At 52.4% G+C, this 23,163-nt stretch overlaps 4 protein-coding genes across 6 annotated transcripts; 1 reads left to right on the top strand and 3 right to left on the bottom strand.

Moving 5' to 3' along the window:
* Positions 1-1,801: 1,801 nt before the first annotated feature.
* On the bottom strand, positions 1,802-10,143 carry ZNF70 (zinc finger protein 70). 3 transcript variants are annotated; one of them, XM_033098251.1, is made up of 2 exons: positions 10,023-10,143; positions 1,802-7,126 (listed from the first exon to the last, which is right to left on the bottom strand). In XM_033098251.1, the coding sequence occupies exon 2, from the start codon at positions 7,045-7,047 to the stop codon at positions 5,701-5,703; it is 1,347 nt and encodes a 448-aa protein (XP_032954142.1). In that variant the 5' UTR covers positions 7,048-7,126; positions 10,023-10,143; the 3' UTR covers positions 1,802-5,700. The 3 variants fall into 3 exon arrangements, with proteins under 3 accessions (XP_032954142.1, XP_032954141.1, XP_032954143.1); XM_033098250.1 differs by having other exon boundaries at positions 9,768-10,099; XM_033098252.1 differs by lacking the exon at positions 10,023-10,143 and adding an exon at positions 9,587-9,738.
* A 1,313-nt stretch (positions 10,144-11,456) lies between these two features.
* On the bottom strand, positions 11,457-12,797 carry VPREB3 (V-set pre-B cell surrogate light chain 3). Its single transcript, XM_033098033.1, has 2 exons — positions 12,642-12,797; positions 11,457-11,904 (listed from the first exon to the last, which is right to left on the bottom strand). Exons 1-2 carry the CDS (start codon positions 12,688-12,690, stop codon positions 11,588-11,590), a joined length of 366 nt encoding a protein of 121 aa, XP_032953924.1. The 5' UTR covers positions 12,691-12,797; the 3' UTR covers positions 11,457-11,587.
* A 3,685-nt stretch (positions 12,798-16,482) lies between these two features.
* Positions 16,483-18,186, top strand: C25H22orf15 (chromosome 25 C22orf15 homolog). The gene is given in 6 exon segments (XM_033098426.1): positions 16,483-16,492; positions 16,705-16,758; positions 17,348-17,434; positions 17,527-17,661; positions 17,889-17,963; positions 18,047-18,186. Coding segments are annotated over 6 exon segments (501 nt in total).
* An 850-nt stretch (positions 18,187-19,036) lies between these two features.
* On the bottom strand, positions 19,037-20,900 carry CHCHD10 (coiled-coil-helix-coiled-coil-helix domain containing 10). The gene is made up of 4 exons (XM_033098358.1): positions 20,860-20,900; positions 20,378-20,597; positions 19,363-19,504; positions 19,037-19,261 (listed from the first exon to the last, which is right to left on the bottom strand). Exons 1-4 carry the CDS (start codon positions 20,898-20,900, stop codon positions 19,242-19,244), a joined length of 423 nt encoding a protein of 140 aa, XP_032954249.1. The 3' UTR covers positions 19,037-19,241.
* Positions 20,901-23,163: the final 2,263 nt, after the last annotated feature.

Here is a 23,163-nt window from a genome sequence, read left to right as displayed (position 1 = left end):
CCTCTATGTGCCCAGGACGGCTCTTCGCTTTTGAGGGTGCCTGTGATCCTGGGAGAAATCTCATCCAGAACCCCACGAGGTGCCACTCCCTTTTCCTGGAAATAAGGTAACGGGAGGAATAAGGACGGAGCACAGGGCTGCTCGTGATCCCCTTTCACTTCTGGGGTCCCTGGAGCTGGAATAACAAAGTGAGGCCCAGAGGGGAGAAACAGAGGTGCTTCCGGTTATCTCTAGGGGTAAGGAGAACTAGTGTGGCTGAGGGTAGCCGCAGAGAGAAGCGGGGATTGAAAGCCAACAAGACACTTTTGGGTTTGGGGAGATCCAAGAGCCTTTCAAGTATTTGCAGGCCGCCAGCAGATGGCGCTCTAGACCACAAAGGGCGTTGATCCGCGGGGAGGAGGCGCGGCCGCGCGGGGGCAGTGATGGCCGCGCGGGGGCAGTGATGGCCGCGCGGGGGCAGTGATGGCCGCGCGGGGGCAGTGATGGCCGCGCGGGGGCAGTGATGGCCGCGCGGGGGCAGTGATGGCCGCCCACAGGGCAGATTTAGTGAGGCGGCAAATGTTGGCGCGTCTCCAGCACGCGCCCCCACCAGCATTCCGATGGCCTTTTCTGCAGGAGGAATGGCCCATCTCATGAAACCCCAATTCCACACCCACCTGGCAACCTTCCGTCTTGTTTTCCTGAGCTATCAGATACTGAAGATGGGGTTCTCCCACCAGAATTTCCCCCCCTCTCCCAGTAAATGGATGCATTCTGGTATATATATATATATAGCCCTTTCATGTGATGTTTGCAAAAGTCCAATCATCCCCAAGAGCTGAGCTAAGGACCTGGAGGGATTAATCCAGGAAGAAGAGATCCAGACAACTCTGAGCAGATTGAGGCCATTTGGTTTTCACCTTGCCTATGGTGCCTAAACCATTTGCCGCCTCTGAGAAGCCATGACAGCAACTGGCCAGGGCTGCAGCAGAACTTCCAGAACGGTTCTTCCCCACGGCTGCCAGGTAGACGTGACACTAAATCACCACACCTTTGGTAAGTCATTTCTCCACCTGTAACAGAAGTGGCCAGAAGTGACCATTTTCTTGAGCCTTTACAGTTGTGACTGTGCCCTCCCCCCACCACGGGAGGGGGTTAGGGGAGAAATGGGAAGGTTGAAGGGAGATGGGCCTGGGACAGCAAGTAATGGGGGTTGGTACAAGATCAGGATCCCCACCTCTCTTCAAATGACTGTGGGTTCACTCTGGGAGAGTGGGATGGATCTGTGATGCCTAATACTTTGCAACAACTGGTAGTATTTTCTAGACAGTAAAGCACAATGTAATGTTCTAAGTTACATTGACAGAACTTTGGCAGTAAGAACAGAAAACTAAATATTTCAAAATACTAATAGTGCAATAATCATCTACAGCCCCAGTTTGCCACGTAAGTTTGTGTTCCTTAGTCCTTTGAGCTCCGTAAGGCTATCAGGTGGCATCATTCCTCTGCGTTACGGCCAAGACACTGAAGCCAGAGGCTGGGACTTGAAGAGTGGGTTTGGGACAGAGCCTGGCACTGATGAAGGCAGGGAGGATCAGGTGTGCCAATGGCACACCTGTAGTCTACCCAGAAATGGTACTCCACACCTGGTTATAACTCATAGAGCTGGAGGGGAGGGCATGAACATGGCCTCTGAGGGTTACATGAGTTAATATGTATGAAAATATTAAGATGAAAATAAATTATGCCTTACTCTAAATAATGTTAATAGAACTTCTTACGCAACAAGGAAAAGAATTACAGAAAGAATCAGAAAACAAAATCCAACAATTTGGTGTTTATAAGTTACAGATACACGAATATAGCAAAATATATACACAAATTTCAAAAATAAAATGAGCTAAATAAACTGTCATGCAAATGCAAATTCAAGAAAAGCAACGGGCATCAATTATGATATTTGGAAAAGAGAAGTTTAAGCTAGAAGCATTAAAAGAGGCAAAGGGGGCACTAAAAGGCACAGATTTTCAATATATCACTATTAAATATATACACCCCAAATATTGTACTTGTTGACAATTTATACCCTGCCTATTTCTCAAAAAGGAGTTGAGATAATTGCACGACTAACATAGCAACAACCCAAAAAAGAGGAACAGAAATTCAAGGGCAACAGAACTACATAAAGAAAAAAACCCACACAAAATCAGACTACAATTAGATCAGGTAAATGAGTGTTCTTAATTATTTTGGGGTCACAGAGCCCTTCCAAAATGAGGATAATGCTACAGACACCCCTCCCAGAATGGTTCCTCATGCACATATCCACACAGCTTTGTTCAGTCCCTATGGGCCCCCAACCTTTAAAACCCCTGTATGCTCAGATTCCTCGGCAGTGCACGGACCCGAGGTTCAGAACTCTGAAGTAAATAAAAGTTCGAGAAAGTATGGATTTGAATAAAATAATTTAAAAACTTAGTTAACAAATAGAACTGATGGGGTAAAAACACATTTCTCGAGAGTACGTAAATGCTTTATAAAAACTGATCATTATATTCAGGCCCAAAAAGTTCTAGGGATGCTTAGAAATGTTGACACCACAATACAATACGATATAACAGCAATGACCTAAGCATTCATCATTTGGAAATATAAAAAAAATAACAACACCACTTGGGCCAAAAGGAAATTCCTAATATAAAAACAAACAAAAAAAATACCACATATCAAACTTATGGAGTGCAGAAAAACCTCTAAGAAGAAATCATAGAACAAAGTACCCACATTTACTAGAAATATTAAAATATGATTAACTAATAATTAATCTTAGAAACATGAAGTATTAAACAAAAAAAAGGAAGAAAGAGTGGCATACATATACTGACACAACAATTCAATTAGTAAACAAAATCAAGAGTTGATTTACAACACTCAACATCTGCCATGAAGAAAAAAAGACAACAGAAACAAACAACTACATTCAAGGACAATTAAACTATTTCGAGGATGATCTCTTGTAACATTACACTGAGAACCTAAATAAAATGAAAGGAATTTAAATACATAATAAAACAGTGAAAGAAACTGAACAGAAGGAACTAGGTTCTGCTCACACTTCCAAAAAAGTAAAGTACCTGTTCTTAACATGGTTATGTGAAGATTCTGTCAACCCTTCAGAAAGAGTCTTAATCCCTTGTTACACAAATTGTCAAAAGGAATAAAGGAGATGGGGGTTGGGGGAAAGAGAAAGTGCATATTCCAAAATGTGAGAACAGCATGAAATGACTTGAGTGGAGAGGGCGTCTGGATAGGGGCTGGCATGAATTCCATGTAGTTGTACAGTGGGCGAACCAGATTGGTTGAAATGGGGTTTATGTGCAGAAAAGCCCCCAAAGGTTGGTTTTAAGGAGATTGGTGACATGTGCAAAGTGATGCTTTAAAAAAATCAACTTGGCTGGGGTGTGCAGAAGTACATGGAGGGAGACATCAAAGGTAGGAAACAGACAACCGCCAATAGGGACAGGCCTGGCCAGGGCTGAGATAGACTTGGGGGGGTTGCCAAAGAGGTAGATCTTGGGGGAACTTGCTGCCCCACCCACACCGAGCAGGGTTTCAGTATTCTCTCCACTCCTGGTAAATGGCTGAAGACCCTTGGTGCAGGCTGCCTGCCAAAAACATCCAGGTGCCACCTGGTCAGGCCAAGTCCAGCTGGTGGTGCAGCAGGTTCTGTTTAAATGTTTCACATACTCACACAGCAAAGAGGAGCTGGCCAGAGGTGACCCCAGCCCTCAGACCTGTCGTTTTAAAATCTCTGGCTACCAAGCCCCACTTACTCAGTAACATTTATGGCTTTCCCATTTTTAGTCATCAAAACTACACATAGCTGCCAAGCTGAGATTCTGGTTAGCTGAAATAACCAGTATTACCACCATGGCTTCATGGGATTCCAGCCATAAACTTTTGGAAAACTTCAAAATAGCTCAGACTGCCTCCTCCCACACTGGCTTTGAGGAACCCGGGGGGAAAGCCAATACTAAAGATCCCCGTGGCCACATGAAGGCTTGAGGGCCTGGGACAAACACTTACCAATGGGCTAGACACGTCACTGTCAGAGCCCATTCCTGGGGGACTGAGAACGAGTAGCCATGTTCAAGCTCTGCTCAATCAGGACTAACAGACCTGGCATTTGGGAGACGCTGGGGCTGTTTGGGGGCCCAGCACAAGGCTCACAGCCTAGTTATGTGCTGGGCTATTAGAACCCCCTGGGGAGCTTTAAAAACACACCACTGAGCCCCACCTCTGGGGATGCCACTGAAGTGGTCTGTGTGGAATGTGGGCTTGTTCCTTTTTAAACCATCCCCAGGTGAATAGCAGTTAGCAGAGGGGAGGACAGAGAGCACAGGGACGTGGACTGCATGCTGCCAAAGGGACACTCAGGATGGCCTCCAGGAAACGTCACAGGGCACCCAGAGCCCAGGATGCAAGCCTGAGGGAACGAGGGAAAGCCTGGTTTAAAGAGGGCTGCTGCAAGCCCTTCCATTTCAGAACCAGACTGGGTCCAGCGAGGGGGGGTGGGGGGCCATGCCTCTCCGGTCTGCAGGGACAGTGTCTCTGCAGTGTCTCTGGTGGGACAGGGGTCATTCTGGGTGACCATCTGCAGGGACAAAGCACTTTCATGTGTGGTCTTCTTCTGAATGGGAGTCTTGTACCAACCATTAGAAGTATGTGGCCAGGTCCCACTATCCCCATTTCACGGATGGGAAAACAGCCTTGGGCTTACTCGAGATCACACAGGCAGGAGGGGCAGAGCTGACACTTGAATCTGGACCTCTGATTGAATCACCTGCTTCCAACATCCTCCAGCACTGGAGGGTTGAGAGGAGGCTGCATAGCCAGCAGACCAGAAACAAGCCCTGCTGACGTCCAAGGCACGTCACCGTCTTGGGGGCCTGAGTCTTGTGGAGGGGTGAGTGACTAATGCCTCAGGCCTGGGCTGAGACAGACTGGGCATCAAATGTCCTCTGGCCTGCAGGACCAAACCTCTCCCCCCACCCCCGTGAAAGAGCCCACCCTCACTCTAACACAGAACGGGATTAAGGGACCACGCCAGGAACTCACACCCTCACTCCCAACCCCAGAACTAATCCTCCCAGACCCTCATTTTGTTCTGCAACCTGTTTTGGTTGTCCCCACCAGTGCCCAAGCCAGGCAGAAGATTCCATTTTGTGGCTGAGGTATCTACTTTTTGGATTCCTTTTTCTTCAGCTCATTTGGCCTGAGAGCATGGTTACTTCTTCTCTAATAAAAGTGCCAGACTTCAGTATGATGTTCACGAGTTCTCCCGACATCTTCATGGGTTTAATTAAACTCTTTCCCTCTTACATTTATTCCTCTTCTGGAGTCTGGAATAGAGGGAAAAACGAAACCTCATAGACTTGGAAGTCAAATATGAGAATGAGAAAACCAAAGGCCGGCTCTTTTTGGGTGCACCTCCGTTCTGGTGGCCTTCCTGTCACCCCACCCTCTCTTCTGCTCAGTAAACCTGCTGAGCACAGGGCACCTGGCTAGGACCAAGCGGGGTCCTCGCTGCTGGTGTGGGTGCTCAGGAGCCCCTAGGTTCAGCACTGTTATCAGGAAGGTGAGCAGGGCCTTGCGGCCAAAGTGACTGGGTGCGGGCTCCATCTGGGAAAGACTTGCAGGCTTTGGTGCGAGCACCTCGCTCTAGAGCTTCTCCCCAGCATGGATTTTCTGATGCCGAATGAGGTGTGAGCTCCCCCTGAAGGACTTGCCACATTTGTTACACTCATAGGGTTTCTCTCTGGTGTGGGTTTTATAATGCTCGATAAGGGCCGACCTGTGCCGGAAGGCTTTGCCACACTCGTTGCATGCATAGGGTTTCTTCCCGGTGTGGATTCTCTGGTGCTGAATCAGTGCAGAGCTGTGGCAGAAGGCCTTCCCACACTGGCCGCACTCATAGGGCTTCTCCCCAGTGTGGATCCGCTGGTGCTCAATGAGGGAGGAGCTCTGGCTGAAGGCTTTCCCACACTTATGGCATTTGTAGGGTTTCTCGCCAGTGTGGGTCTTCCGATGTTCGATGAGGTTAGAGCTCTGGCTGAAGGCCTTCCCACACTCTTCACATTTGTATGGTTTCTTCCCAGTGTGAATCCTCTGGTGCCGAATGAGGTGGGACCTGTGACAAAAGGCTTTCCCGCAGAGATCACATTCGTGAGGTTTCTTTAGGGTGTGGATTTTCCGATGCTGGCTCAGGCCTGAACTCTGGTTGAAGGATTTCCCACATTCCTTACACTGATAAGGTTTCTCTCCGGTATGAATTCTCTCGTGTTTTCTGAGACTTGAGCTCCGACTAAAATCTTTCCCGCATTCCCTACACTCATAAGGTCTCTTCCCAGTGTGGGTTTTCTGATGTTGCGTGAGAGCTGAGCTCTGACGAAAAGCTTTTCCACATTCTGGGCATTCGTAGGGCTTCTCCCCAGTATGGATTATCTGATGTCTGAGAAGGTGCGAGCTCTGACTGAAGGCCTTCCCACACTCACAGCACTCGTAGGGCTTCTCCCCAGTGTGAATCACCAGGTGTCTCAGGAGGTGTGAGCTCTGGCTGAAGGCCTTCCCACATTCCCGACACGCGTAGGGTTTTGCTGGTTGTGCAGTTCTGTGAGGTTCAATAGGTCCTGAGTGCCCCCTGCCCACTGTCTCACAATTGTGTTCATTGAGTTCTTCTCCACCATGGATTAACTGACACATACTAAGGTCTGATTTCTGGAGAAAGGTTTGGCCAAATATTTCCTCATCTTGGGGTCTGTTTACTGGGGGTATACTCTGATGCTGAACAGGGCTTGAGCACAGACTGAAATTCCCCTCATAATCATCATGTTCTTCGTTTTGTTCCCCAAGAGGGATCTCCTTATAGATAACAGCCATTTGCTCTAAACCTCTTTCCTGAAGAAAAGAGTCCCCCAGGTCCTCCTCTGGGAAAAGTTCTTGCTGCATCTCTAACCCATCTTCAAACACAAAGGTCTCACCAAGCTTGGATGCTGGGGGAACCTCCATTGTGGATCTAGTATTATCCCCAATGACTGTATTTCTTGAAAAATGTTCTTCTTTGGGACAGGCTTACTGTTCTCACAATCTGAAAAGGACACAAGGTACATTGTCAAGCCAGCAAGTCAAGCACCTAGTATGTGCTTCCTTCCTGTGCCAGAATCTATGGTAGATATAACAAAATAAGTGTAAGACACAATCTGGCCCTTGAGATGATCCCCACTAGTTAGAGACCATTTGAATTTATCAGAAACAACTGCAAAAAGACAGAGAGGCACACAGAATCAAGCACCGCAGCATGGTGTCTAGACTCTAAAGTCTGGAGGTGTTCAGAAAGCTGGGCTAGAACAGGAAGTGGAACCATGTGGAAAAGGGGCAATACTCCACCTGCTGGAGGGTGTTGGGAATGGTTATTGGAAAAGAGACAGAGAGAGCACACTTTCCTCCTGTACTAGGTTAGCCGCACCCCCTCCAGTTAGCCGGGGGCCCCAGACAGAACCCTGGAAGTCAGCCTAGACCTTCTCTCTCTCACCCGCAGGTCTTATCCTGTTCCTTTCCTGAGGCTTTATTGAAGGGGTCTCTGCTGCCATTCTGCAGCTCAGGCCTCAATGTGACTTCCCGAGACTATTTTAAGAATCACCTCCCAACTGGCTACCTACCTCCAACTTCCATTCTTCCCTCTGACCCATTCTCTACATTGATACCCGTGTCTACTACCCAAAACACATTTCTCTTTTTAGGATCTTGTGACAGCCCAACTCCTTCACAAGCCCCTTCACACATGGCTCTTCCAGCCCCATCTCCTGCCTCCATCCACACTCTCCTAACCTTCCAGCTCAGAAACCCATTGGCACTGCTCTTTTCCTCCTCCTACCAGGTCCCTCCCCCTTCTCAGACTGCCACTGGCACATCCTTCCAGACTCAGACCAAATGTGCCCTCTTCTCTGCACCCTCAGACTGAAGATCTCAGGCATGCCCCCTCCGTGACCCGCAGAGCTTGGTACACACGTCCATCACAGCGGTCACCATGCTGGATGGCAAACATCAATTGACGGGACTCTTCCCCACCACTGCCTGCAAGGTCCCAAAGGGCAAGTACCTGCACCCTCATTTTGGAACCCCCAGCACCCAGCACAACACGACAATCTCTACACACACATTTGTTGAATTAATACATGATTGAATGGAGGAAAAACCATTTGGGTTGTGCTAGACCTGATTGTCACACTTGAACTCTTCATTCAAAAAAATTATTCTCTGGGAGATGTAAATAAAGAAAACAGCAAAAAAGCATGGCTGCACCAGCTGAAGGAGGGAATTTTCACAGGAACAAGGAAAGAGACTAGAATACCTCATTCAGCACTCCATCCCCCTGTGGTAGCCCCTGAGGGAGCCCCTCAGGACCCCACTCAGAAACTTAGGTGCAAGCTAAAAGGAAACTCCTCAGGTACCATAATAATGATAACAACAGCTCGTATTTATTGATTATCTATTCTGTGCTAGGCACTGCTAGACCTTTTAGAAGCATATCTCATTTATCTTCACAACTCTATACAAAAGTATTATCCTTACCCTGAAGCTTAGAGAGTAAGTGGCTCAAATAACATATTAATCAGAAGTCATGATGGAACTCGTTTCTATTTGGAAATACTTTTTAATGAATTTTCAGCCAGTAGAAAAACCAGACGTGGGGGAAGAAAACAAAACAAACAAACATGTACTCTCAAAACTTCTTTGCTCACTTCAACTCTTACCTTCCTCTTCAGCAACCATCGCCTTCAATCCTTCCAGTTTTCTCACCCAACCTCATCAACCTAACATCCCCCCATGTTCACCCCATTCTCCTCCTCTCGTTCCACCCCTTCCCTGTCTAGCTTAGACCCTCTCTATCTATAGTCAGTCTAACCATACATGTCACTTCAACTAATTCTCTGACCAGTATCACGTTCCTCACTTTCTGCCCTGTTGCAACCAGCAGCTCATTCCTTTTCTGCCAATTTCTCCCCAAATGTTAAATGTTGCCAAGGAAAATCATACGACTGTGTATGGCACCAAGACCGACTTCAAGTTTCCAATTTCAGCTGGGACTTCAATCCTCAGCTCCAGCGTCCAATGACCTCCTTGCTGCCAATCCCTCTCTTCTCAGTCCTCATTCCCCACCCCTTCTGGCACTGCTCACCAATACCTCCTTCTCAAAACCCTTCATTTCAGAGGTTGCAAATTGGCAGCCTGGGGATCCTGCCACAGACTCGTTTTGTCTGGCTCTCAAAAGAGTTGGGCTTTTCCTTTTTGTTTGACTTAGCTGCCAATATGGAAAACTCAGTAGGGTTCTGGCTTTCTCTTGACAAACTGGAAGCTGTAACAATATGGGCCCACTCCTTTACTAAGCCACCTCAAGGTTTTCAGCTTGCTGGACAAATCACCCCCATTGCTATATCCCCGCTTTATTTCCTTGGTTTCGGAAAGGTCTTCCCCCCCCCCCCCCGTTTTCATGCCCTCGGACCCCTCCGTCTTGGTATCGGTGGTTTGCAACTCTTCTTCCACTCACCTGTTAAATCCCGGTGTTTCCAAGGTTCCCTCCATGGGAGTTTGCCATTCCCACTATGTACCACCTACACGCTGAAGTTTCCACTCTGTTTAAAAAGTTGGCACTCCTTTATCTATCCCCAACAATATTTTAAACGTTTTTGGATCGAAAAGCCAAACGTCTGGAACCCCATGATTCCCACCTCTCTCGGGGCCTCGCTGGCTCCTCCTGCATCTGTCACCCCATCCTCCAGGGGAACCCACAGGGCCTGAGCACCAGGCGGACTCTCGGTCTGGTCAGGGTTTCCTGGCTGGAGGCCTGCGAGCGGCCGCGGACCCGCACACGCCTCCCGGGCGGCGACGCCAGTACCCCAACATGCTTCCCACCGACGAAGACGTCCGCACCCGGGGCCACCGGAGGGACAGGTGGGCAACCTGACTAAAGCAGAGCCACTCACCTGGTCCGGGGCGGAGCCGCTCACCTGGGCCAGGGCGGGGCCGCGGGCGGGCGGGGCGGGGCGGGGCCGCACCTCAGCTGCTCCAACCCGCGGCCGACGCGGGCTCCCTCCGCGGCTGCTGCTGACGCGGAGCCCGCGGCGGCCCGAACGCCCGGAGCCCCGCCCCCGCCCGCGGGCACTTCCGGGACCGCTCTAGGCTGCGCGGAGGTTCTGGCGTCTCGGTGGTCCTGAGGTGCCGGCTGTAGCCGCGCGTGGCTGCCGCGCTCAGGGTGTCAAAGACGGGGATCAGGAGAGTTTTTCTAGTCGGCGCAGTGGATCCGGGCTGCCCCCAAAGGGGACAAAGGGACTGAGGGGCAAACAGAGCTGGGCAGACGTTGGCGAGAGTGCAGGGGAGGAAACTGAGGCCGGGAGGGGTGGGCCGGCCTAGAGCCGCTGGCTGGAGGCCCAGTTCCCGCTGCACTTGCTCTGGGGGTGGGGACAAGCCAGGGGCCGCTGGGGCGTCTGGGGTCTTCAGAAGAAGAAGAAGGGGATCTCAGAGCGGGGGCTGTCACCCCGCACAGGCGCAGGGATTCTGTTAGCATCCACACTCCCATCCTGGCCCTCCCTGCCCTCCCCTCCCCCACAGAGACGGAGATGAGAGGAAGGGCCCATTGAGGAGGTCCCAGGAGATGTCTGTGAGTGTAGGCTGGACCCTCTCTGGACCCTGAAGACCCCTCACTCAGTGCATTTGAGGTATGACCTCCAGGCATGAGACTTCTCTTAGGGGAACCGCGAGGGAAGAGGAATGTGTTCTTGAAATCCCCATCCCACTCCCAGACGCTCAGCTCAGCTCTGCTTCTGATGCCAAGACTTGCCCCTCTCCCCAGTGCAACACGCTGCGCCCACCCGCTTGTAGGAGAGCCTCCCTCAGGGGACCACAGCCCTCTCACAGATCAGTAGAACACACTTCCTGAGAGGAAAGATGCTGCCCACTCTGCCCCTGCCATCTGCCCACCTGCCTTCAGCACCCTCCACTCTGGCCCTCAGGTGCCTCTGAATGCCTCCCCCCACCACACACACACACACACACACACACTCACTCAACCTGACTCCCTGCCCCATCAAGGAGCAGGCAGGGGCTGTCCCTCCCCTAGCTAGCAGTCTGGGCTCCAGGGGCACCTCATTGTCACCCAGAGAACGTTGGACTACAACCAGCCATGCAGAGCTGGGAGCAGCAAGGGCTGGTTCCTTTTTCATCTCCCTTCAGCTCCTTGGGTCACAGGAAAGCCAGACCACCAGTCTGAGCCCCCTGGGAGCCAGTGGAGAGGCTGGGTCCCACCCCAAGAGTCTCAGGTGCTTCCTTTTCTGCACCAATCCCCAGAGTTTCTATACCCCCACTCTCCCAGACCAACTGCAGTCACATTCTCAGCAGGAATCTCTTAGACCTCAGAATAGTTATTGTTGACATGGTGAATATTATTAATCCATTTTACAGAGCAGGAAAATTAAGGCTCAGAATGTTAGAGGACTAAGGTCAGGGACAGAAGTGGGAGACAGATAGGAGACACTCATCCCACACCCCACCCCTAGGATATGTAGCCCACAGAGCAGTAATAATCTGCGTCATCCTCAGGCTGCACAGGGCTGATGGTCAGGATGCAGGCATTGTGGACTTCATCGTTGGCTGCCGAGAAGCGGTCAGGAATGCCTGGGGGCCGGTGGTGGTCCTCCTCTGAGCGGTAGTAGAAGAGGTAGCGGGGGGCGCTACCTGCTCGCTGCTGGTACCAAGACACACCGTATTCCCCAATGGTGGCATGGTGGGGACTGAGCATGCAGGAGAGTTGGGCTACTTGTCCTGGGAAGACCAGCAGTGCATCTGGCTTGGTCAGGGCTGGCTGGGAGACTGAGAGAGAGAGAGACCTGCTCAAGCCTGGCCTGGGCCCCTGCCCTATGAAGGCTTGGTCAGTCTCCCCAAAAGAGTTGTGTTCCTGAAGGATTCATGGCTTGGTGTCATGAGGTTGGCACTGGATGGGGCATAGAGTTGGCAATTCCTAGGTCCCTATTAGTGCCATGTTCCCAAGGATCTATGTTCAGTTCAGAGGGTGGGACTGGTGGCCTCTGGGTCCTTCTGTTGCCCGTTCCCACACTTGCCATGAAGATCCCTATCCCTTTGGTCACACTGGCTCTTCCAAACCCTCACCTTAGACTAACCACCCCCAGGAAGCTTCCTGGGCTACACCACCCATCAGCTCAGCCTCAGGCAACTGGACACTGGGGGGCTTCTTGGGGTTATAATGTTCCTGAGACCCTATGAGATGGGGACCAGCCCACACCAGGTTGTTGTGTGAAAAACTCGAATGTTAACCAGCTCCAATCCCTTCTAAGACCCTAAAGAGTCAAAGTTCAAAGGGACCCTAGGTATCTGGTCATTCAGAAATAGAGAAACTGAGGCCCACACAGAGAAGTGACTTGCCCCAGGTCTAGGGCAGAGCCACCTGTAGCCAATTCTCCCCTCCACCTCAATGTGCCTTCCAGAACCCAGCCACTGCTCACATCGATTTGCTTCCTTGCAGGGGCCTTCTGGAGCTAGTGCAGTCTCCCATTCCACCCCCAGGCGAGCCAGGCTCAGGGAGGGCTCACCTGCCAGGAGCACGCCAGTCAGAAGGAGGGCCAAGCGACAGCAAGCCATGGCCGGAGGCAGGGAGGCAGGGAGGCAGGCGGGAGCTGTTCTGTTGGGTGTACTCCAGGTGCTTCAGGGTATGGGCAGAGGAGGCCACTGGACCACGACAGGATATGCAAATCAGCCCATTGACTGGGGGAGGGTGGCTGTGGCTGGGACCCAGCTGCCAGGCCCCGTCTTCCCAAATGTGAGCGTCCTGGCCCCACAGGGCCTTCTGAAAATAGGAGCCAGACATCCAAATATATATTATAGCAGGGGGCTGCTTTTTTATAGAGTATAACTCACAGATGGTAAAGTACACAAATCCCGTGTTTCCCCGAAAATAAGACCTAGCCAGACAATCAGCTCTAATGCGTCTTTTAGAGCAAAAATTAATATAAGACCCAGTCTTATTTTACTTTACTATAAGACTGTGTCTTATAATATAATATAATATAATATAATATAATATAATATAGTATAGTATAATATAATACCGGGTCTTATATTAATTTTTGCTCCAAAAGACGCATTAGAGCTGATTGTCCGGCTAGGTCTTATTTTTGGGGAAACGGGGTCTTAAGTATGGCTCGATGATTTTATATATAAAATATATACGTAAACACACACACACACACACACAAAACACACACCATACCTGCAACCTCTACCCAGATCAAGATTTAGAACATTTCCATCTCCCCAGAAGTCTCCCTCACCCTCCCGCCCCTCTTTACCCCCAAGGGTAACCATCATTCTGACTTCTATCACTTAGATCAGTTTTGCCTGCTCCAGAACTTCCAATATGAATGGTATGATAGTGTATCCTCTTTTGTTCCTGCTTCTTTTGGTCAACATTATGGGCGTCATCCACGAGGGTGCAGCAATGTTTAATTTATTCTCAGAGCTGTGTGTAATCCATTGTGTGACTAAACCACAATTAGTTTATGCATTCTCCTGTTTTCAGACATTTGGGTGCTTTCCAGTCTTTGGCCATTACAAATAAAACTGCTGTGAATACCCCTGTCAATGTCTTTGGTGCACCTGTGTTTTCATTTCTGCTGGACAGACACCCAGGACTGGAATTGCTGGGGGGCGGGGGTAAGGAACGTGTACATTCAGCTATAGCAGTTACTGCCAGCGTTCCCACCATGCTTGTACTGATCTGCACTCCCATCAGTGGGTAAGACAGTTTCAGTGACTGCACATCTTCACTGGCACTTGGCACGGTCAATTCCTTTCATTTGCCAGATGGAGAGGAGCTGGCTTCGGTTGGGATTGTTTCCTCACCTGTAAAGTGAAGATTAGCATAATGCCAGTCCAAGGGCTGTGAAGATGCAAAGACAGGGCTTGTGCGTCCAGTGGCAGGCGTAGCGCAGGTATTAATCATGCCTTTCATTTTCTGTGTTCTGATGCTTTGACATCTGGGACCTTGCTGACCTTGGAGGGCTGACCCTCCCAGGGTTAACCAGGTTCTAGAGATACTTTTCGAATACAAACCAGCCAATCCCAAGCCCACGCCAAGCACCTCATTTATGGGGCTCTCACACTCAAGGCCACTGCCTACCTGTCCTAATCACCCAGGGCCAGGTACCAGGCGACCAGGGAAGTCCCTAGGCCACAGAGGCCACTGAAATCACTCCAGCTAGCCAATCCTGAGCCTGCTTCCCCTGCCTCGCCTATTCCTTCCCTCAGAAACCAAAATAAAGGCTTGCGCCCACAGTTCCTCTACTCCTTCTGCCTCCTGACCCACTTGGTGCTTTTCCATGAGCACCCCCACCCGTGGCATGGTGTGCCCCCTCCTCTTGGCAACTGTGAGTAACAAACTATCTTCTCAATGGCAATCATCTCCTGATCTATTGGCCTTACCAGACCTAAAGAATAATAAACTACGAAAACAGTACACTCTCGTTAACTCTCAGACTGAGAGCTCCCTGGGGGGAGGTTATAAACTACCCCCAACATGTCCCACTCTCCTTAGGGTATCTTCACAACCCTCAAGATAAAAGACCCCTCAGCAGTGCTGAAGACGATAGAGTGGTGGTTGTCAGAGCTGAGACTCCAGGAGTGGCCATTTCCTCCAGAATCGGGCTGCAGCGACTCCTGAGCCATGTTCTGCAGGACTCAGGTCCCCAGATACAGTGAGGTCCCTAGAAGAAAGTGCTCTGTGTTTAAATAAGTTTTGAAAACGCTGCCTGTTTCCACAGTACTGACTCTAAGCACTTGCTATTGCTGACCACAGATATAGCACTTTAAAGTGTCATCGCATTTCATCCTCACAACCCTGCTAAGTTGTGTTGTTACACCTTTTTTACAGGTGGAAGCATTGAGGAAAGGGCTTATCCAGAGGCAGAGTGTGTCACTGGAGGCTGTGAGCTGGTGGGGGATCAAGTCCCCCTCCCATCTGCCTCTCTGCCCCCCACAAGAGAAATAGCCTAATCATGGGCTGGGGATTGGGGGTAGGGGACATTTCTAAAACCTTCGGGAAAAGGGAGCTGAGAAAGGTTGGGGCCTGCTCTAGATACGCACTTGGCACCCTGGCTGGAGGGGTCTGGTGGGGGTTCATGGTGAAGAGGCAGGAGATAGAACTGGAGAGAAGAGGCAGAAAGGAGGTGCTAGGGGACAAAGTAAGAGGCAAAATGAAGAGAGATAGGAAAGGAGAGGGAGAGAAAACGTCAAAAAAAGGAGGAGCACAGATGGAGAGGCAGAGAAGCAGATTAACGTTTGAACACAGAGACAGATAGAAAACCAGGGAGAGGCAGAGAGGAGAGGAAAGAGGGGGAGAGAGAAGGAGACAAATCTGAGACAGGGAAAGATGGTGAGAAACAGGAAGACAAGAGAAGGAGAACGGGTAAGAGAAGAAGCCAGGAATCTAAGAGGCCCGGCCACAAACCAGGCAAAAACTGGCAATGAAAGATGGTGTGGCCATGCTGGAAAACATTGGCAGTTTCTTGTGAAGTTAAACACACTCTCATGGTATAACCCAGAAATTCCTCTTGTGGTATTTATCCTAGAGAGTTGAAAAGTTCGTCACACAAAAACCTGTAGGTGAATGTCTATACTGACTTTATTCATAATCACCAAAAACTGGTAACAACCCGAAACGACAGCAGGTGAATGGGGCAACAAACTGTCGTACAACCAGACAATGGGGCCCACCTCAGTGATAAGAAGGAACAAACTATTGACACATGGGACAACCTGGGTGACTCTCAAATGCATCATGCTGAGTGAAAGAAACCAGCTTCATATTCCCTTTATAAGACACTCTGGAAAAGGTAGTGGTTGCCAAGGGCCAGGTCAACTACAAAGGGGCATAAAGGAATTTTGGGAAGGGATGGAAATGTTCTATATCCTGACTATGGTGTTGGTTATATGAGATATGTCAAAACTCAAAACCCTAAAAGGGCGCATTTTACTATATATAAATTTTACCTCAATAAACTTGATTTAAAAAGAAACAGAAACAAGAACAGAAGAAAAGAGAGAGGAGGCTGGGAGTGAGGAAGAAGGCAGAGGGAGAGGAAAGCATGAGAGCACAGGGAAGGGAGCCCTGAGCTGGTGGGGAGCCTATAAGGTTGGTGAGGATCCCATGCTTTGGACAGGGCCAGCCCCACCCCCAGGAAAGCTCCCCCACTTTTAGCCTGGGAGCTCGGTCTGTACTGGTGGGGGGATGTGGTCTCTGGACATCCCAGGACCCCCACGCTCCAGCCCTCATGATAGCCCTGCCTCAGGAAATGTCCATACCCCCACCCAAATCCCGTTACTGGGACACTGAAGGGTGGCATTTCCTTCCTGGGCATCTTAGCAGCTCCAACTGCCATGGAGACCAGTTTGGAAGCTGGAAGCACCTGTCTCCTCCGGCTGCTCTGACCCAGCAAGCCAGAGGAAGAGGCCGAGGGTCCGGACAACTGTAGGAGCCCAGCCCCAAGGATGGCCAAGCAAAGACCTCAGCCTGGACCCACTCGCCCACACACACTGTTGCATCGCCAGGCAGGGTCCCGGCCCAGAGTAGATTTCAGCTCTAGCTCTTTACTTCGTCAGGAAATCGGCGTATCTTCTCCCCTGCAACCGTGTTTATCACAGTGCTATTTGGAGGTAAGTGGGGTCCCCTGTCCCAGTAGATGGGTCGAAGAATAGTACATTCAGCTTGCTTCCCTCTGCCATGGGAGGGGGGAAGGCAGTTTGGGTAAGGGGGATGCACACGGGATGGGGGTTTTGGAGAAGCAGCTCTGTGAGGCAGAGCCAGTGCTTGGAGTGAGTCCCTAGAGGGGAAAAGCCCAGCTGGGTACTGGGAAATTCATATGAGGTCTTCTCTGAGAGTACCTGCCATGCCACCATGAAGCAGTTTTTAAACTACACAGTCTCTTGGCTATTCAGTCAGTGGTCCTCAAGCTTCAGGGTGTTTCAGGCACTCGAAGCTCTAGCCACAGTTGCAGATTCCCAACTCCCTGGTGGGAGGGAGTCAGTTTTGGGAGGCCGGCTAGTGTGGGAGGTTGTCCCATGTAGGAAGCATGAGTTGTGCACCTGTCACCGACATCTCAGGAGATGGGTAATGGGGGGGGTACAGTCCTAATCATATAGCACTATTCCCTGCTCTGGTCAGGAAAAGATGAGAGGGGCAGAGCGTCCCAGATTGGGGGGAAATAGAAGGTCCCCTTTGGTCACCTCTGCCCCTCTCCCACAGCCGGCTGCAGGGAGCTGGTGAACCCCTGTTGCAATCTGGTGACTCTCATTGCCCACCTGAGGAAGAGGGGGTAGGTGCCCCCAGATGGTGAGGGGGTATAGAGGGGTAACAGGGATGGAAGGGCCAGAGCCCCAGGCAGGGGTACCAGGCCTGCCCTGCCTCCCACCCTGACCTCCCAGCAACCATTGCCCTCCTGGCTGAGGATGGGCACCTGGTGAATCTGGACAAGGGCCTGGTGGGGGCTCCCTGGGCCCCCTCCACAGGCAGCCCCCTGCTGCAGGAGCATGGGACCTATGTCCTTGTGCAGATCATCAGTAAGTGGGGCCCAAGACATCACCCTGTGGTTATGTTGGAATGTAAGAAGGGGGACAGCAGTCCAGAGACCACCCAAGGCATTGCCCAGCCCCAACCCAATTTGGCCAGGACCCTTCCATCCAATGCCCTGTCCTGATCCCAGCCTGAGCAAGCAAACAAGTCCAGCATGGGAGGTAGGGTTGGGGACCACCAGGCCAGTCAGGAATCATTCTTCGTTCCTTCACAGATGGGGAGGGTGGGGCTCCTACCTGCTATGAGTCCCTATTGGAGAACCTGGATGACCGATGTCCAGAGCTGGCAGGTGAGTGTCATGATAGAGCCCTGGGGAAGGAAGGGAGCGACTTCTCCCCAGCCCTGACAGGCAGGCCTCCCTGGGCCTTCCAGAGGAGCTGCGCTGGCTGTCAGGCCTACCCCCCATGGGCAACAAACAGCCAGAGGAGGTGCCTGGGGAACTGGCCTTGCTCCTGATTGGCCCTCATTCAAGGGCCCAGAGGTTGGGCTCCCTGCTGTCCAGGACCCGCTAGCTGGGGCCAGCAGGCAGGTAAGGAGACATGGATACCTGGGGGGACACTCACACCCGGAAGTGGGACCCCTTCCCAGGAAACAGACACCTGTGTACTGAGAGGTAGACCCCCAATGTCACCCCCATCACACACATATACCCACAAGATAGAACACACTGTACCCACGTGTCCCAACCACCTCACTGGAGTATTAGTGCCCAAGGGCAGGAACAGCCTCAGTGCCCAGATGTGACACAGGGCCTGGCTTTCAGTAGGTGCTCAGTGAAGAACTGCTGAATGAACTCCTGAAAGCGGCAGCAGTGCGAGTGACGCCAGGGTTTGCACTGGGTTTGAAGGACCTACTCCTCTGTTCCTGCAGGCCCCGTGACTGGGCAAACCATAGCCAAGTGGCCAAGCTGGGCTCAGACCCAGAGGTTGGCCGTGACCTCTGTCTTGTGTGATCATGCCCAGACAGCAGCCCAGCAGCCTTCCTTTTACGGATTCAGGAATTACTGAGAAGTGTATTAGCAGGTGGGCAAAGTCACAGACAGGATGTGAGGTCACTGGCGGCCCCTAAGATGTGCGTGTAGAGAGGGGACCCAGAAAAAGAGACAAGAAAGGTGGAGGGGGCAGGCCTCCCTGAGAGGGGAGACAACCAGGATTCCAGCTCCGAGTCAGCCGCCCAGGAGGTCACCTGTTAATGCCTCACCACAGCTTTGACTGCCAGAGGCTATTGGATTACAACAGGGCTCCTCCCTCCCCACCCAGGAGGTCAGCTTAAAGTGAATCACCCCGCACCCCCTCACCCGACCCCACCTCATCAACCAGGGTGCTCCTGGGAGACAGCCCAGTGAGAGGGCACACAGCAGGCTTGGGTCTAAAATAAACTCTTTTAATTGCACATTTGTGGCTCAGGTCATCTATGGGGTGAGAAACCCCCTCCTTACTCCCAATCCCAGTTACATGGGTACAATCTGATGTCGATGTCATGGTCCGGCTGTCGGTGAAGGGGTGGAGGTGAGTACAGGGCTGGCCCACGAATCTACTCCAGTCTGCACCAGTCTTCCCTGGTTACTTCAGGGCAGAGAGCTCAGACCTGTGGAGGGAGGGTTGGCACAGGCTGGTGGTCAGCCCGCAGGTGTAGGAAGAGGAGCTGCCCCTCCTGCCCCCTACCTGGGCCAGAGGCTACTTGCTTACCATGGTTGTACTTGCACTGCTTCAAAGCCTCGCTGAAGCCCTCGCACAGGGTCAGGTCACTCTGAGTGGTGGAGCAGTCCAGGAACTGCTTGATCTCATAGGAGCAGGGCCCCAGCGGCTGGGGGGCACCACGGGCAGGGGCCTGGGGTGGTGCAGTAGGCAGCAAGGTCAGCTCGAGATTGGTACCCAGAAGTGGGTTCCAAAACTAGGGGCCAACTACCCCTCCCCACAGCTCCAACCCGGGGGGCCCTAAGGGTCCCAGACAGGCTGAGTGACCCAGGGCCAGCAGACTCAGCTGCTCCAACTGTGAAACAGGGTGAGCCCACAGCCCTCTCAAAGCCACTCAGCTGACACTAGTGCTGGTGTAGACAGCATTTCCCTGCTGCCTCATAATGGACATGTTGGGCATGTAGGAGGGGTGGGAGAAGAATCTAGAAAAGCCCAGTGCTCTGTTAGTATCCTTGGAGTATGAGCCTCACCCACATAAGTTGTAGCACGTTCCTGGCTCAGCCACACTGACCCTCATGACCCTTGACCTTGCCACTACGCCTGTATTTGGCTCAGGACTGGTGGAATGCCCAGTGGGGCACAGGTCAGCAGGGAGCAACCAGCTACCCTTTGCCCTTGGGCCCAGGGACGACAGTGCCTGACCGGGCAGTGGGGAGACAGGATACTCAGGAACTTCAACAACGCTCCCCTCTACTAGGGTTAGGTGACCTTGGGCCGGTCTCTGAGTCCTAAGGGCCTTGGTTTCCCCATCTCTAAAGGGCTAGTAGGCATCTGTCCCTGGGAGTCTAAGGACCTCGGTTTCATGGGAGGGTCTAGGAAAGTTTGCCTCTGAGTGACAGGAGGCCAATATTGTAGAGTGAGGAATAGGACCCCAGGTGGGCAAAGTCCTGGGGCTGAGGCAGATCTGGATATGCCTGGACACAACTCTCTGGACATTCCAGCTGGATTCCCTGCTCTGTGGCCTTCAGAGAAGTCAGCCTCAGTTTCTCCGGAGCTCGTTGCTTACCTGCTGAACAGCAGGCTGGGCGGGCTCTGAGCTGCCTCCGCTGAAGGCTCCGGTCAGGGCACTGCCCACGACGTGTCCCACAGCTGAGCCCACAGCTACCCCAGCGGCGGTGGACGCCATCTGTGCCATCAGACCTGGTTGGCCCGACGGAGCGGGGGCCGGGGCGGCGGCCGAGGGCGGGGGGTGCGCTGGCGGGTGGGCAGATGGCGCAGCAGTACGGCTGTGGGGTAAGGGGGACGCAGGGTTAATCCTGGCCGGACCCCATACCAGAGGCCTGAAGGGCCGGCAGCCTCTGGAAATTCCCCCCTTTCCTCCTTCTGTAGGATGGGGGACCACCGTCTTAAACACGTGGTTGTGACACCCCCAAACCCCACTCAGCGCCAAAATGGCGCAGTTGTCGCCAAGGTCACGCTATCAAGTCCTTGCGGGTGTACCCGCGCTTCCCGAGCCCTCTCCCCACCGGGCCCCTGTCCCGCTCACACCTGGCTGGCCGGGAGGCCATGCTGCGGCTCCCGCGGGGCATGGTCGCGGCAATGGCACTCGGCTGAGTCGAGTCAGAGATGGCGACAGTGGCGGCGGTTCTGTCTCAGGGACGAACGAGGCACGAATGTCACTGCCGGCACTAGGGGCGGGGCCTCGAGGACACGCCCCCAGAGGGAAGGGCGGGCGTTCGGCGGCAGTTCTCTCCCGCGGATCCCCCGGACCTATCCCTTCCAGCGTCCCCTCGTCTCGGCGGCCGTCTCGGCTGGAAATGTGACCCCGCGCCCTCCCTGCGCCTGGCTCGAGCTATATGGGCCCTGGGGATATGGGCCAGGTTCTCAGAGCGCGGAGGGTTTACGCAGGGGCGACAGGCCTGTTCCTTCAAGGACCACCGCGGAGCGCAGGATGTGGAGTTGGATGCTGTCCCGTGCTCCAGGGCAGAAGAGACAGGCAGGCCACCAGTTGAGGCCGGCCCAGGAAAGGACCCCTCCTATCAGATTGGGTTTGCGGACTAACGGGTGACCTCAGGGTTGCGGAGGGGACTAGAGCCGGGAAGATATGGTACCCTGGAGAAGGCCTGGCGCGGACCGTCTCCAGAACTCCCGCCAGGGGGCGTCTGGAACCCTTCTTCGACTCCTTCCTGAACGAAATGTACTGTAGGTACTAGCAGCCGTAGGCGGCACCGCCCCGGGGTGCGTTGAGGCTCCCATCGTAGTCCTCCACCCCGCCTGACACCCCTGCCCCACGGATGCAGCGCCGGATACTGACAGCGTTTACTCGACATTTAAGCAGCATCCCCATCCCAGAGACCGTGACCTGTGTGCCTAGAAGTCTCTGCGCACGCACGTTTGAATCCTGCGGCCTGGTGATTTTACCACCTTGGTCCCAGGCCAGGGGGAGGGCCAGAGGTGCGGATTTAGGACGCTTCCCAGCCCTTCAAGAACTCGAGGTTTTTAATGGTCTTTTCTGAATTCATAGTGAATTCATAGTGGTCATGTTATTACCCTCGGGGCAGGACCCCTGACTTCTTTACTGCACCCCCATGACTTCTCTGTCGTACCCACGGGAGGCCTGGTGGCACAGGGATTGTGGGGAGGGTGGAATCACCCAGAGCAAAATCATGGTGGGGGGGGAGGTTGCTCCAAGTGGGAAAAGGAGGCCCCTCTGTGAGGAGGGTGTAAGGGAAAGAGGGGCAGGAGCAAGGGGACACACTTGGCACTCTCAGTTTTGTGTGTGAGAGGTGCTTCCAGCCATGTATACCCGCAAGTCACAAGCACTAATGTGTTCTTACGACACAATCCTCTCAGCCAGCCTGTGTAGCGGGCCCTCCCCTGACCCCCGTCTGGGCCTGGGCCTCAATTTTCTCCTCTCTCAAATGGAGGTGACCACCCACCTTGTGCTGAGGTGAGCATGTGAAGGGTGGGCCATTCTCTCCCCACAGATATGCCAGGCCTAGTCCAGCCTCTACTGTTTTGCTGGTGCAGTTCCTGCCCACCCAGTTCCCATTTGCCAAATAGGCTCATCCTACTGGGCTTATCAGGGAAGCCCTCTGTGACCAGCCCACCTTGCTGGGTGTACAGTTGGTTTGTAACTATGGCCCTCCACCTCAGGCCTGCACTGTGGGTGACTGGTGGACTGCATGTTCCCCAAAGCACAGCCATGCACCCCTAGAGACACTCAAGACCACTTAATGAATGTTTCTATTTAAATAATTATATATTTTCAGGTATATCAGAAAAAATACATATTTAGCTCATCAAATCCATGAGTTCTTGACAAATATTGCTAAGAATGAGGCTGAAGTGGGCATTTTGATTTTGAAAAGCGAGTCACTATAGGGCCGGCCGGATGGCTCAGTTGGTTAGAGCACGAGCTCTTAACAACATGGTTGCTGGTTCGATTCCCACATGGGATGGTGGGCTGCGCCCCCTGCAACTAAGACTGAAAACGATGACTGGACTTGGAGCTGAGCTGTGCCCTCCACAACTACTAGGTTGAAGGACAACGACTTGGAGCTGATGGGTCCTGAAAAATACAGTTCCCTAATAGTCCCCAATAAAAAAGAAAAAAGTGAGTCACTGTAAAGAAAAAGATTGCTAACAGTCCAGATAGTAAAAAAAAAATCACTGCTTGTCTGCCCTCTACTGGCCCTCTAGGAGTCTCTGCCCGCCTTCCTGGAGAAGCAGCGAAGGCTCCCTGGGCTGGGATCTGGAGGGAAGGTTGAATACGCCTGATTGTCCTCTCCTCTCTCCCTTCCTCCCTCCCTTCCCAGGTCCAAGCTGGGTGCCCACAGCCTCACCTTGCAG

This window comes from Rhinolophus ferrumequinum, chromosome 25 (genome assembly GCF_004115265.2).
Source record: "Rhinolophus ferrumequinum isolate MPI-CBG mRhiFer1 chromosome 25, mRhiFer1_v1.p, whole genome shotgun sequence".
NCBI classification, from domain to species: Eukaryota; Metazoa; Chordata; class Mammalia; order Chiroptera; family Rhinolophidae; genus Rhinolophus; species Rhinolophus ferrumequinum.
Note: the sequence above shows the minus strand (reverse complement) of the source record. Positions and strands in the feature narration are given on the sequence as shown.

What these genes read in the sequence shown, in the direction of transcription:
- ZNF70 (XM_033098251.1), bottom strand. Translation starts at nt 7,047, where the DNA reads ATGGAGGTTCCCCCAGCATCCAAGCTTGGTGAGACCTTTGTGTTTGAA.
- VPREB3 (XM_033098033.1), bottom strand. Translation starts at nt 12,690, where the DNA reads ATGGCTTGCTGTCGCTTGGCCCTCCTTCTGACTGGCGTGCTCCTGGCA. An exon ending in GACTGGCGTGCTCCTGGCAG is followed by an intron (nt 11,905 to 12,641) that starts GTGAGCCCTCCC and finishes TCTCTCTCTCAG; the next exon opens with TCTCCCAGCCAGCCCTGACC.
- CHCHD10 (XM_033098358.1), bottom strand. Translation starts at nt 20,900, where the DNA reads ATGCCCCGCGGGAGCCGCAGCATGGCCTCCCGGCCAGCCAG. An exon ending in CCCAGCCTGCTGTTCAGCAG is followed by an intron (nt 19,505 to 20,377) that starts GTAAGCAACGAG and finishes GCACCACCCCAG; the next exon opens with GCCCCTGCCCGTGGTGCCCC. An exon ending in GCAGTGCAAGTACAACCATG is followed by an intron (nt 19,262 to 19,362) that starts GTAAGCAAGTAG and finishes CTCCCTCCACAG; the next exon opens with GTCTGAGCTCTCTGCCCTGA.